Source organism: Limulus polyphemus, unplaced genomic scaffold, assembly GCF_000517525.1.
Source record: "Limulus polyphemus unplaced genomic scaffold, Limulus_polyphemus-2.1.2 Scaffold426, whole genome shotgun sequence".
NCBI lineage: Eukaryota > Metazoa > Arthropoda > Merostomata > Xiphosura > Limulidae > Limulus > Limulus polyphemus.
This window is the reverse complement of record NW_013666036.1, coordinates 398,833-412,516: the sequence shown is the minus strand read 5'-3', so window position 1 is coordinate 412,516 and position 13,684 is coordinate 398,833. Positions and strand designations below refer to the sequence as shown.

The 13,684-nt window shown below is 33.1% G+C and overlaps 1 protein-coding gene across 5 annotated transcripts in view; it reads left to right on the top strand.

Moving 5' to 3' along the window:
- LOC106458188 (single-stranded DNA-binding protein 3-like) overlaps positions 1 to 13,684 on the top strand; it is a 67,476-nt gene that overhangs the window by 22,725 nt on the left and 31,067 nt on the right. For 2 of the 5 annotated variants that reach the window (XM_013917657.2, XM_013917658.2), the window contains exons 6-11: positions 6,888 to 6,974; positions 7,888 to 7,983; positions 8,505 to 8,570; positions 9,179 to 9,239; positions 10,862 to 10,927; positions 12,739 to 12,815. In XM_013917657.2, coding sequence (XP_013773111.1) covers positions 6,888 to 6,974; positions 7,888 to 7,983; positions 8,505 to 8,570; positions 9,179 to 9,239; positions 10,862 to 10,927; positions 12,739 to 12,815 — 453 coding nt within the window. The remainder of the gene's footprint in view (positions 1 to 6,887; positions 6,975 to 7,887; positions 7,984 to 8,504; positions 8,571 to 9,178; positions 9,240 to 10,861; positions 10,928 to 12,738; positions 12,816 to 13,684) is intronic. The other 3 variants (XM_022384323.1, XM_022384324.1, XM_013917659.2) reach the window with 3 other exon arrangements.

Genomic DNA, 13,684 nt, shown 5'->3' with positions numbered 1-13,684 from the left:
ACACGCGCCCTACATTTGGTATTACTGGCGCACAAAAATACAGTTAAGAAGTAAGGTCTCATAGATTAATTTACTCTAATCCTGCCTAAAATAATTTCAAGTTTATGGTTGGCTTGTATAAATCCCGATGAGTAATAAAATCGAATCGGGAATACACGCGCCCTACATTTGGTATTACTGGCGCACAAAAATACAGTTAAGAAGTAAGGTCTCATAGATTAATTTCATCTAATCTTGCCTAAAATAATTTCAAGTACCGCGGCTTTTGAGGATTCCCTCTTGTTTTAAACTTGAAATTGTTAACCGAACTGAACCAATAAATCTCGCATATCTTCCTCTTCCTTTGATCTTATGTCAAGCATTTGGCAACTAGTGGTGAGTTACCGCCAGGTGGAGTACACAACCTTAGTTGGCGAAAAATTATTAGAAAAACTATCTGGAGGTTACATACGAGATGTAAGTTTGATGACCAGTTTGTGCTGATAAAATTTCGAGAAACTGACCTTTGTGTGTGTGTGTATGAAATAGTATTAACTATTGGAATTTCGAGAAACTGGCCGTGTATATATATATATATATTAAATAATACGAATTGGTAACGATGGGCGTGTGGATACATTCCACGCCATGGGTGTTACCTCGTCAAACGACAACTGAAGAATATCATAGACTGGGGAAATTTTAACAAATGAAATAACCATATTTGTGGTTCTATGACTTTTAAATGGAAGTGTTAGTCATTCAGTCTTAGTCGGAAAGTGGTGTGTAGGCCTTGCATGGTCTGGTGGTTAGGGCGCTTGACTCACAGTCTGCGGGTCGCAGGTTCGAATCCCTGTCACACCGTTATAATTGACGGCCAATACCACTATTCGTTGGTAAAAGAGTAGCCGAGTTGGCGGTGGGTGGCGTTGACCTTACCTTTAGTTTATCGCTGCTAAATTAAGGACGGCTAGCGCAGATAGCCCTCAAGTAGCTTTCTGCAAAATTCCAAACAAATGAAACCGATGTGTATATAAACACGAAAATTCATAATAATTTCGCCACTTTAAGATGATACCACTCAGTATACCAAAACTTTTAGTGAATCATTTGAATCTACAAAAACGATATTTTGCAAATTCTAGTGCTTCAGTTACTTTAGGTTGTTGTTTTGGAAATCATTCCCAGACATATATATATATATTTATCCTTTCCAATAAACGTATAATGAGTCATTTACTGGTGTGTAAGTTTGAGAAACAAATATTTTAGTGACTTCCAGAAGTGTTTTATAACAAATATTTAATCTGTCACAGAGATATTATTTTATGGGACAAATCCTAATGGTAGATTCAAATCAAGAGCTGATGATTTTTGCACTTACAGACATATACAGCAGAATATATTTGAATTTTGAGGTGGGGGCATTGACCATTGGGGTACCTTATTTGCTATGTTAACTGTAACCATTGAATTCAAAATAGAAACAACGACTTTCTATGATAATTGTGACACAACTCTATTCACTATTCAAAGGGGCGCTACACTAGCTAGTCAAAATTGGGAGGCACGTGCCTCGCTCCAACGCTATGCTTAAAGAAAACAATTTAGAAAACTAGTTTATATTCATTCCTTCTCAGAAAAAGGTGTATTACAAGCGATAGAGATTTTATTTTAGATACAAACAAGTGTATTTAAATTGATAGTGATTTTATTTCCAGAAACAGGTGTATTCCAAATGTTAAGATATTTCATTACTCATACAAACAAGTGTATTTCATGTGCTAAAGAATGTCTCATAAAACTAAAATTAATGAAGCGATCAAGATTCAGTTTCATCTCCAAACAGATATGTAATGAACGATTGTGATTTTGTCTCTTTAAGAAATGCTTATAGAGCATATAATGATTATACATCCATGGAAACCATTGTGATTTTGTCTCTTTAAGAAATGCTTATAGAGCATATAATGATTATACATCCATGGAAACCATTGTGATTTATTCATTTTTCGAAACTTATACCTAGTATGTAATGGTATAGTCACTTTCAGAAATCAGTGTATAATTGTTGAAGAACAATTGATAGTGGTTCCCTAATTTTCCAGAAGTGATACATATCAAATGGGTGTGCGAGTTAATAGTCAATCAGATTTATTCCTTATACTTCCAAACCTTTGGAAAGGGATTGCCCTTTACAATATTATTCTTTTTTTATAGTTACATCAATTCAATTTAAAACAGTTTGAATACAGATTATTTGCACAAATCAATTCATCAATTATTTCCTTATTTCTTATACATTTATATATATATATTCATTACTACATTCTTGAAATATGTCTTATATGTGAACATCTTCCAGTTTTTGCCACTTCTTGCTACCAGTTTGTTTTATTTTTAAGATTTCCTTTACAATTCAGTATACATATTATCGTCCCTATCTTGAAATTACATATTCTACAATTTCTATTTTCCTTCTTTATTCATTTTTGTCCCATTTGATACATTACTACACATTATTCTTGGTGTACTAGAAAAATTATCCAGGCCTCTTGGTATTTTAAATATCCATCCATTCCTACCCTTCAGTGGCTCAACGGTAAGCTCAAAGACTTAAAACGCCAATTTTCGGTGCTCGATCACAGCGATGGGCACGTCTAGGATAGACCATTCTGCAGCTTTGCGCTTAAACAAAAAAAGTATCCCTTTTATATTTTACAATAATTACAAATGATAGCCTTCTCAGTCTTACCCAGATTTTGTTGTAAGTTATGCTCTCCCCTCTTATTGCCTCCCCAATCTTATTTTCGATCTTATTGACTTGTTTTCAGGATTTCCACTCTACCCAAACATTCTCATTTTTTTCCCACCCCTATATGTTTCTTTGTTTCCTATTCTTTTGGGGCCTGGCATGACCAGGTGGTTAGGGCACTCGAATCGCAGTCTTAGGGTCGCGGGTTCGAATCCCCGTCCCGCCAAACATGCTCGCCCTTTTAGCCGTGGGAGCGTTATAATGTGACGGTCAATCCGACTATTTGTTGGTTAAATAGTAGCCCAAGAGTTGGCGGTGGGTGGTGATGACTAGCTGCCTTCCCTCTAGTCTTACACTGCTAAATTAGGCACGGCTAGCGCAGATAGCCCTCGTGTAGCTTTGCGCAAAATTCAAAAACAAACAAATCAACCATCTTGTCCTGAACTTTTTCCTTTCTTCAAACTTGTTAATTAGATTTTTCAAGTTACTATTCTGTTCATTGAACTATCTAATATCTCATCCGTTATTCCTCTTCCCCATTTTACCTATTGCAATACTTCCTGAAACTGTTCTAAAAGTGTTCATCCGACCTTCTTCAATGCTTGCTTGTCCATTTCCTTTTCTCTCTCTCCTCAACGCTTTCAAACGTTTCTTGGTTGTTTCACTGTTTTCTGTTTCTTTGCGGATCCTCTCCTGTTTCATTTTTCTTTCACGTGATTCTTGCAATTCCGTACTTTTCCTCTCCCTCTTTTTGTCTTTCCATCCTTCTTCCTTCTCCACACCTACTCTTCCGATAAAGAACATTTCAATCCCCCAAATTCCATAAAGTTTTTTTGTCTATTCATTTGTTGGTCTTGTTATTTTCTACATAGTTTTCATGGATATCCCATACCTTCTTCCTCTTTTAGTATGACAGGGTGTGGCTTCATGGTTAGTGTACCAGACCATGCATTCGAGGATCCATGGTCCTTGCCCCATTGCCGCAAATTAAAAATCGCGTTTCACACTTTGAGTGCGCAACAAGAGTGACAGTCAAATAACATTATTCGATTAGAATACGTAAAGAATTGGTAGTTGGTGTTGTTGACAAGCTACCTTTTCTATAATCTTTCAATTCAAAATTAGAGCGGCTAACGCAGCAAGCTTTACGCGAATATCAGAAACAAAGTAAACCAATTCACTTCTATATCATATTATTATCATTTCCGAAACTTTGCGTGCATATCTCCCACCAGTATTATGTTTCCTTTCTTGCAACCTTCCTCCAATTTTACTTCATTTCAACAATCTTTTGTTTCACCCTTGGTTATTATACACTGTAAAATTATTCCCTTCTCCTTGCTTCTGTTTACTGGAATTACCATCTTCTCGTCCTCCATCTTCATTTTTCATCCCAAAATTCCTTTAACTTCTATAGTATTACCTCTTTTTACTCTTACTTTTTCTTTTCTGTCTCTGCCTGTTTTACTTTTCACTCATACTTAACTTGAAATTTCTTATCAGTACTAGTTTTTGACTCTTGCTCCACCCATATCTCCGTTAGGAATATCTTCTTATGTTTATGAACATCCTTATTCTTATTAAACAATTCTACCACATCCCACACTAACAAATTAAAAATTTCTTTTATTTTCTTCTCTTTGTTATTTTCCATTTTTTTTATCGTGGTGGTCTTCTTTTTCTGTATGCCTTCACTGTTATTTTCCGACTCTTTTCTTGCTGTCTTTTCCGTTTTTTCTTTCCTTCCAAAATATTTTCTTTTCGCTTATTAACCTTTTTTGAGTTTTACAAACCGCAAGGGAGTACCATCTTTGTGTAGAAGATACAACTAAGGTGTGGGTTATTAAAGACGAAACATCCATTTGTCCAAGCTAGTATTCCAGTTCCTCCACGTGCAAGAAATTCGTACAATATCGGCTTTGTGGTAAGAGCGTTCGACTCTTAAATCTGTGGGTCGCGGGGTCGAAGCTCGTCGCTGATTATGCTTCCCCCCTTTCTGTCATATGGACGTTATTATGTGATGACCAATTACATTATTTGTTGGTAAGGAGTATTCCAAAAGTTGGCGGTGGGTGGTTTTGACAAGCTTTCTTTCCTTTAGTCTATCACTTTAAGATTTGGGACGGTTAGCGAATAGCTTTGTGCGAAATTCAAGAAACACACAAAGCATATATAGACATTTTCAGTGGACATCCTATGCCCTTGGGCTGTTTAAATGGATCCTCAGGATTCGTCGTCAGCGTATTGTAGGTTGACTTTGGTAATCCAAAAGGTGGGTATGGAGCAATATTGACTCCAATATACTGCGCGATAACCTTCTGTAGCGAAAATTATACTGATGATTAATATTCCATAAACAGAACCATTACATAACTTACCATCAATGGCGGAAGAAGAAGTTGTAAGGCCAGTACAGTCATTTTGTATCGCTACCATAGATCGTGAATAACCTTCTATGGTAATCCAATCATTTGTTAGTCTATATTAATAATAATTTACTAGAATAGACGATTCGGGCTTAATTTTTATCTGGTTATATTACAGATTAGCTCTGTTAGTTTGGGTGAATCAGCAACGTTGCTTACATGATGAGATATGAATGAAACGGTTGATCAGTGATTCAAGAATACCCAGGAACCAGCAGTCACATGCTTTATGCCGTCGTTGATAAAGTGAAACGTCGTGGCTCTGAGCACATGATGATGGCGAAACAGTCATCACGTGATACACAGTCGACGATATTAATTCATTCACTCCCAGTAATCGATTATCTCGGTTATTAAGACATACCCAGAAAAACGGCATGTATACATATGCTTAGATATGTTGAGAAGTGCGTTATATATTAGTTTCTTAAACTATGATCAAGTTACATAACTCGAAACGGTTGGTGATGATCTAGTTATGTGAAACAAGTGATACTGATTTTAGCCACGTGAGCCGCTGAAAATCACGTAGTCCTTGAAATAGGTGGTGATGATATTGATTTAATCTTTTAAAACGATCGATGATGATTTAGTTCATTCTCTTGAAATGGATGACAATGTAACGATGACTTAGTCATATCATACGTGTAACAGTGATTTTGTCACATGAAACAAAATACGAGTTACTCATATGAAACGGGTAATGATGAATTGGTTGCATGAAACAAGCGATAGTGATTTAGCCATGTGAAACGACTTACGCTGGTTTAGAAGTCAAACTGGTGACGATAATAATTTAGGCACTTGAAATGGGTGACAATGATTTATCCATATAAAATAAATGTGTGACTGATTTAGACATACAATTTAGGTAACAATGATTTAATTATATTCAGCTTTTAATTTAAAGTGCAAATAAATTGATGAATGCAACTTGAAAAAGAGTTAATCACGTTCTTTTAGGAATACTTCCATCTGATGATGGCAGAGTCCAGAAATTAAATGTTTAATGTAACTAATTTACGTTTCGAAGTTTTAAGCATAAAGTTACGACTCTGTGTGTATGTAAGAACATACACGTGTACGAATTGTGTTTTTCGAATGACTTTAAGCTTCCTCCTGTTATGTTTGTTTGTTTGTAATTAAGCACAAAGCTACACAATGGGCTATCTGTGCTCTGCCCAACACGGGTATCGAAACCCGGTTTCTAGCGTTGTAAGTCCACAGACATACCGCTGTGCCACTGGGGGCCCTCGTATTATGGCTGACTTTAAATATAAACATTAAGTTATATAATAAGCAAAAAAATTAGACGGCTATAAGGCTCGTTTTTCTGTTATCCGTTCGTTTCCATAACAATAGTTTCAACCATCAGCCTTGGAAATGTCAACTGATTGTGTAGGAGGGCCTGATGATTTATTTCTTTTCTTCGAAGTTTAGTGTTCAGTAGGCAGCTCATTACTGTGTTAAGAACCCAAACAAATTTTAGAAGTCGCCAGCCAGTGAATCCTGTTGTTCTGATGTACCTTTGCTCAAGGATAGTTTTTATCATTGTTTATGAAATGGAACAGTGAAGTTCAAAAGTTATATTAAAGGTTGGGTTGTCCCTAGTGTTAAGAGCCACGGTTTATTTGTATAATAAGGAATTTTATTTTTGCTAATTTCATAATTTTGTCATAAAAAATATGCCAATTTTCTGTCTGAATTTAGAAATATTTCTTTTTCAGAACCCTACAGCTCCCAGTCCATTAGGCCAGATGCCCCCTGGTGATGGAATGACTGGCGGACCAGTAGGCCCTGCTGGTTTTTTCCCTGTAAGCCTAAACGATATTAACAGTCTGCGGATAACAACCATAGAAATATTTTCTATTGTTTCACAGTAATGAAATAGTAAAATGAGTTCCAGTTTATACTTAATAAAATGAATACTATATTTGCTAAATGGAAATTATTTTGCGTTAAAAATCTGTATTGAACAAAATTGAAATAATTCGTTATAAACAGTTTCTACCCCTTGGAGTACAACTGGTTTCTTCTAACATATTTGATTTTAATAAACGAGGAATTCACTTGTTAGAAAATCAAGTTTGGAGACGGTTTGAATGGGTAGTGAAAGAAACTATTGCAAATGTGCATGTAATAAAATTTCTTTTATTACCCAGTCAAGCCGTCTCCAAATTTTAAATTTAAGTTTAGACTTTTGTGTATATTCTAATGACATGTACAGATTATCTGAACACGTACTTATTACAGCGTTTGATAGAAGTAAATCAGCGTTGAGTAATATTAAAGCCAGTGGAAAGGAATACAACCATGTGGTTATAAGTAAACAAATTATATTATCAACAGATGGCGCTACATGTCAGTGAAAGTGCGATTTTCATCTAGAATTTATGACAGGATACCGAAACCACTTGTTATAGAAACACTAGGTTTTCTGTTGAAAAGAAAACGACCCGAAGTTTGTGTTTCAATTAACGAAAGGGAATTGTGCAGCATACATACTTATTTAAGCTACAATATAGTGTTAAGATGTTTAAAAATATGAATGCTTATGATACGTTTTTGGTTTGTTTTTTGCATGTGATGGGGAAAAATTTTCCTCAATAATAGTTATATGTATATGAATATTTTATTGCTGTTTATAATGTGCTATGTGAGTTTAGACTGAACGTAGTGCCCTTTCTACCTCCTGTAGATAGTTATCTTACTCTATATCCTCTACAGAACTCTCACATCAGACCTTCTCAGCCTCAGCAGCCAGTTTCACAGCCGTCCCCTCATTCCCAACCTCCTCCTCATAGTCAAATGATGCAGAATCAGGTGGGGTGGCGCCATCTAGCTGTGGCTGTAGTTAACTCTGCTTGTGTAATGATGAATGTGCTGTCAAACTGCTTCGTTGTTTTCTTTAAATACAAGAATGATAACTGAGCCTTAAAAATGATATTTTGTGTTTCAAATAAATTCTAGCGAGTTGAACAAAATGATTATTTGTTTTAGGTTTGCGATTTTAGTGATTTACAGTTTATTATTTATTGCCTAAATATTAGAAGAGTTTACATGCTGTGTCTTATAATTAATATTGCTGCTAAAGTAACGCATTCATATGAAAGATTTTAATCAAATTATCCGGGCTTGATTATAATCACTATAAGGTTGATTAAATAACTACTGTAAAAATATAGACATAGTTTGTAACATAGTAATTAAAAATTAGGCATACTAATTTTTTACTAAGTGTGATCGTCAGCAAGGTAGCATAATTGTGCTTTATAAAGTTAAGTAATGTTCAAGTGAAAGTATTGATAAAATAGGAAAATGTGTAATAGTTTTCTTTTTTCCAGCCGTTCATGTCACCTCGTTATCCGGGTCGGCCAGGAGTAAGAATGAGCCAACAACTTGATTTTAATGTAAGATTTATGTTATTTAGTTTACAGTTTTGCTCTATTTGCTTGTTATATTGAAATCAAGTATCTTTTAAGCAGTTTTCTTACCTACACAATAACAACATTATTTGAGATTTCAATTTTATCGACATTTCTCATAATAATAATAATAGTAATATCAGGAATTTAAAAGAACTTTCATTTGTATGTTTGTTTTTTGTTATACTGTAAAGATTGTTGGTCTTGTGTTAATCATAACTGGTATTAAAATGAGATTTACTGGGTCAGTTATGGTTAAATTTCAAGTAATGAGAGGATAGAGAGATTTAATTATAACTAGTTAATATCAAATGATACCAGATATTCACCACTACCTGTATAATACATTCCCTGGTATGCAAAAAATAATTGGACACAGAGTGTCTTAAGGGAAAGGCAGTTTTTAAGTAAAGGACAATTTATTATTCCATGACAGAATCTGTGTAAGAAGTAAAGAAGAAATTTTCAAATTGCTTAAGATCACAATCTAAGGATCTATGCATAACTTAGTGTGTTTATCTGTTTAGTAAATGTAACATTATCTCATTACAATGTTGGATAGTTTTTAACATATAATGTGGTCCTTCTCTTAGGCTCCTGGTAATGTTCCAGGCCAACACATGATACCAAACACTATGGACCCAACGAGACCAGGTAGGGGATGAAATGTAACAGATCAGAGGTTTCAGCATTGATGTGAAATGGTGCTAAATTGTCAACAGTTCTTCTGAGTTTATCTACAAAATTGTTCCCTATAATAATAAGGTTTCAGCATTGATGTGAAATGATGCTAAATTGTCAACAGTTCTTCTGAGTTTATCTACAAAATTGTTCCCTATAATAATAAGGTTTCAGCATTGATGTGAAATGATGCTAAATTGTCAACAGTTCTTCTGAGTTTATCTACAAAATTGTTCCCTATAATAATAAATTTTCCCCTACTTATGGTTAAGGAAACTATTTTCATATTTTTTTTTTAGTTGTTTACATTATTGCTAGATAATCAGATTTTTTACATTCTACTTATCAGTTTTTGCAGGATTGCTTATGCCAAGTCATCCTGGTTTTGATAAACTTTTCTCAGCATAACTTTAGGTTTGCTGATGGATTACACAATGTTGCTTAAAGTTATAAATACTATTTGGTTAGAAATACTGATACTAGGGGCAGCAGTTGTACACATTTTTTACCACAAACTATGACAAAATTCTGTTCTTCTTTTTAGAGATTTTATTCATTTACAAAACCACATCAGATGCTTTATAAATACTTTAAATATTTGTCTAAATAGCTTTAGTTTTCTAATAAATACTTTGAATTTTTGTACATTGTTTTATTCACTCATGATTTAAGTTTCCCTTACATTATTTAAGATAATGTGCTATTTTAAAACTAACTTCCTTTGTGATATAACATCCATAATCCCTGTATTACATAGTATTAATTTTCATATATATATATATATATATACTGTTCTCTCTTCAGTAATAATTGTTCTATACGATAGTAACATGACTTTTTTTTTCCCCTACTAGATGTTAGATCTAGTCATATAAAATGGTGCATGAACAAAATACTTCTCACATTCATAATTCAATGGAAAAATCTGAAATCAAAAAAAGCTTTTTAGAATTTTATTCTATATTTTGCATATGTTGGTGTACTTTGGTGACAGATTTTCTTGTAGGCAGATTTTGTTGAATAAGACCGATGTCTGTAGGTTTACTTTCTTCTTGAAAATCTTCTCAAGCAGTCGATAAGCTGTTTTAACGTTGTTAGAACAACGGGCAAAAGGTGTAGATAGTGGTGAATCGGTAGACATCAGTCTTATTCAACAGAATCTGCCTATTTTGCATATGTAAATATTAACTTTCTGGAAATGCTTATTTTAGTTTTTTCGTGTAAAGGAAGTTTGTTTGTGTTGTTGTTGTTAAGCACAGAGCTACACAATCAGCTATCTGTGATGTGCCCACTGCAGGGATAAGACTCTGAATTTTAGCATGATAAATCTTCAAGCTTACCACTGAGCCACTTATAAAGGAAACATCAGGGAGTACTTTACATTTGAATAACAAGGATCAATAAATATGACCATGTGAACTGCAAAAGGATATATATATATATAGCAGAGCCAATAAAATATAGTTTTGAGCCTTCGGATTGAATTTTTTGTGTACCCATTACTCCCTGTATTTGTTAATGTGCTTGGTTTGTTTTATTAAATATTAGAATGCTTTTAATCCTAACCTCTAACCTTTCTTCTTCCTTACTAACAGTTCTTTCTACTCATCCATCAACATTCTTGTTTCTAGCTGACGGTGGAGAGTTTGTAAGCTGGCAAGGTAAGCAACATCTCTGTGCACCTAAATGTGCCATTCATGTGTTCACATCATTCTTTTATGCACAGTTACATCTTTACTTGTCATTGTCTTTGCCTAACACTACTGTTTCTTTATTAGTATTGACATTTTTTTTTTCTGTTTAACCTCAGCTGTACCTGCTTTGTCTGTCACTACAGCAGCTACTATTTAATTAAAGGAACCAACACCTAAATTGAATTACCCTTTACAGCTTTTATTGTCACTGTAAAACCTCTTGTCTCGATGTTATGCTTTTGTTAATTAACATGTTCATTTCTTATCTTCTTATCAATAACTTCTGATCAAAGCAAGCTATCTTGGTTTCCGATCATTTGACTAATTGTTCAGTTTCAGTTAATACATACAAAACTGAATTCTCCTGTACTAACTTTAGAAACAAAAATGTATATGTATATTTAAATCTTTGTCAGCAAAGAGATTTAAAAGCTTTGAGAGTTGTGATCAGGGAATTTTAATCAATGAAATAAGTTGCTTCTGTGTATTGTAGTAGAAAAAGTGTAGCATATTCTACATTAAATTTCTTTCAACAACGGCATTATTTTAAAGTAAAACTCAATATTTTATATAAAGTAAACTATTTTAGCAGCTTAAGAAGGACAAAGATACAGTAACACTGTAAGAAATTCATCATAGAGTGTGGACCTGACCTAACCTTCCTTTAAAACCTAAGAAAAATAAATAATTGTTAAAACTGTTTATTACTACAATTTGTCCAGTGTTTAAATTATTTATATGTATTTTTGTTGTCACTGAGCTACAACATGGCAATCAGTAATGTATATTAAGTTGTCACTTCCATAAAATGTGGAAGTGTTATAAATATGTGAAAAAATATGTCAAAGCTTTTTCACAAAATAATTTTTTTACTATCTTCTTCAACAAAAAAAACTGTAATATATTAAAAATATCCATTAGTTGTTGTTGTTTTATAAATTTGTATACTTATTGTATATTTTATTTCATCTAGAATTGCAGAAAATAATAATAATAATTATCTAATTTCAGTGATGTAAGTTTTGTGGGCTTCTTTATCTTGCATACTTTGGGGGAATAATGAAAAATATTCACATTTTTTTATATCATTGTTGATGAGTATTAGCTGCCCAAAAGCAGAAAAAAAATACTAAACTGCTTAGAGGATCTTTAGAAATGTATTGAAAAGTAGGGCATATAATATCAAATATTTTCAAAAAAATTCTTATGTTTTATTTTTTTTTAGTTATTTTAATATCTTAAGTTTAGTTTCATTTGAATAAATCCATTTTCTTTTAAAGATTTGTAAGAGTAAGAAAAAAATTGTAATTTAACTTCTGTTACATTCTGAGGAATGTGCAATTAATAGTATTACAAATAACATTTGTAAAAAATGTGAATATATGTTTTAAGTGTTACAAGAAATTCATTTGTAGAAATTGAACATTCTGCTTATGTAAGATTTTAAACATTTTCTTTATTTTATTAATTTTATTTCTTAGTGTTCCAGTTTGAATTTTCTATTACAGGCCTAGATCTCAAACAGAATCAAAACAATGTGCACACTTTGAAGACATATTTTATAGGATTATGTAACATTTTTGTTAGTTTGAGACTGCAGACGTTTCATTGTTTGTATCAAAAATGAATTTTAGACAAGAGTTACAAGAATGTTGATCCTTTGTCAAGTTCTTACAATTAATGGTACACTGGAATTTCAGCTTTTTCATATTGAAAGCAATCCTTGTGAGAGTAAAATTACTGATTATATCTAAAGTGTTTTATTATCCTTTTCTTAGGACCACCAGGAATGAGCCCAATGAATTCAAGAATGAATCCACCTAGAGGACAGCACCTTGGACCAATGAATCCTGGTGTAAGGAATAAAGAATTTTTACCATTATTGATTTTGCTTCTTATACAAATTCATAATACAGTGTTGAGAGCAGACTACAAGCTCTAACCTTTTCCAGACAGGTCGTGGGTGAAAGGCCATGTCATCACGTTTGTTGACTCGCATTCAAAATTTTATTGAACTACTATTTCATGAATTTATGTCAATAAGTATCAAACTGTAGATTATAATTCAAATTTTAGTACTATGCATTACTCAGTTTGTTAATTCAAAAGTTAATATTAAAAAATAAAGATAAACATCAATTTTTGTGTGTCATGTGGTATGTTGAATGCAGCACTGGTTCAAATTAGATGTTTGTGAAGTGAAAATATTACATCTATAGTTTCATATGAATTACACACTCAAAGTACAGATATTAACAAGCTAGAATATAAAATAAGAACGTCTTATCTTTTTTTATTTGCTAAGATATTGCTCATGTAATAAATCAAACACACTGGCACCTCACCCACCTCTTTCCATTTTTGGAAATGCTCCCTTATATACACTTACTTCTATATATGACAAGAATAACCAATCAGAAGCTTAGAATGTCCTCCATTTTAATGGGCTTGGATGCCATTTCTTTCTTTTGAACCAAAATTTCAAGGAGGTAGGGTGTGTGTCTTTAGTCTGCATAAAATTTCATAGTTTTTTAGACTAAAATACATCTTGGTTACTAAGTTTGATAAATGATAGTGAAATTCTATGGTATTATTGTAGTAATTTATGATTTTTTAGTTATTCAAATGTATATGTGCAAAATGTTTAAAGGCTTAGCAACCTACGTCAAGCAGCAACCGATTACAAAGTTCATAACTAGAAGAGATAATTGTTTGCTTTTTTTC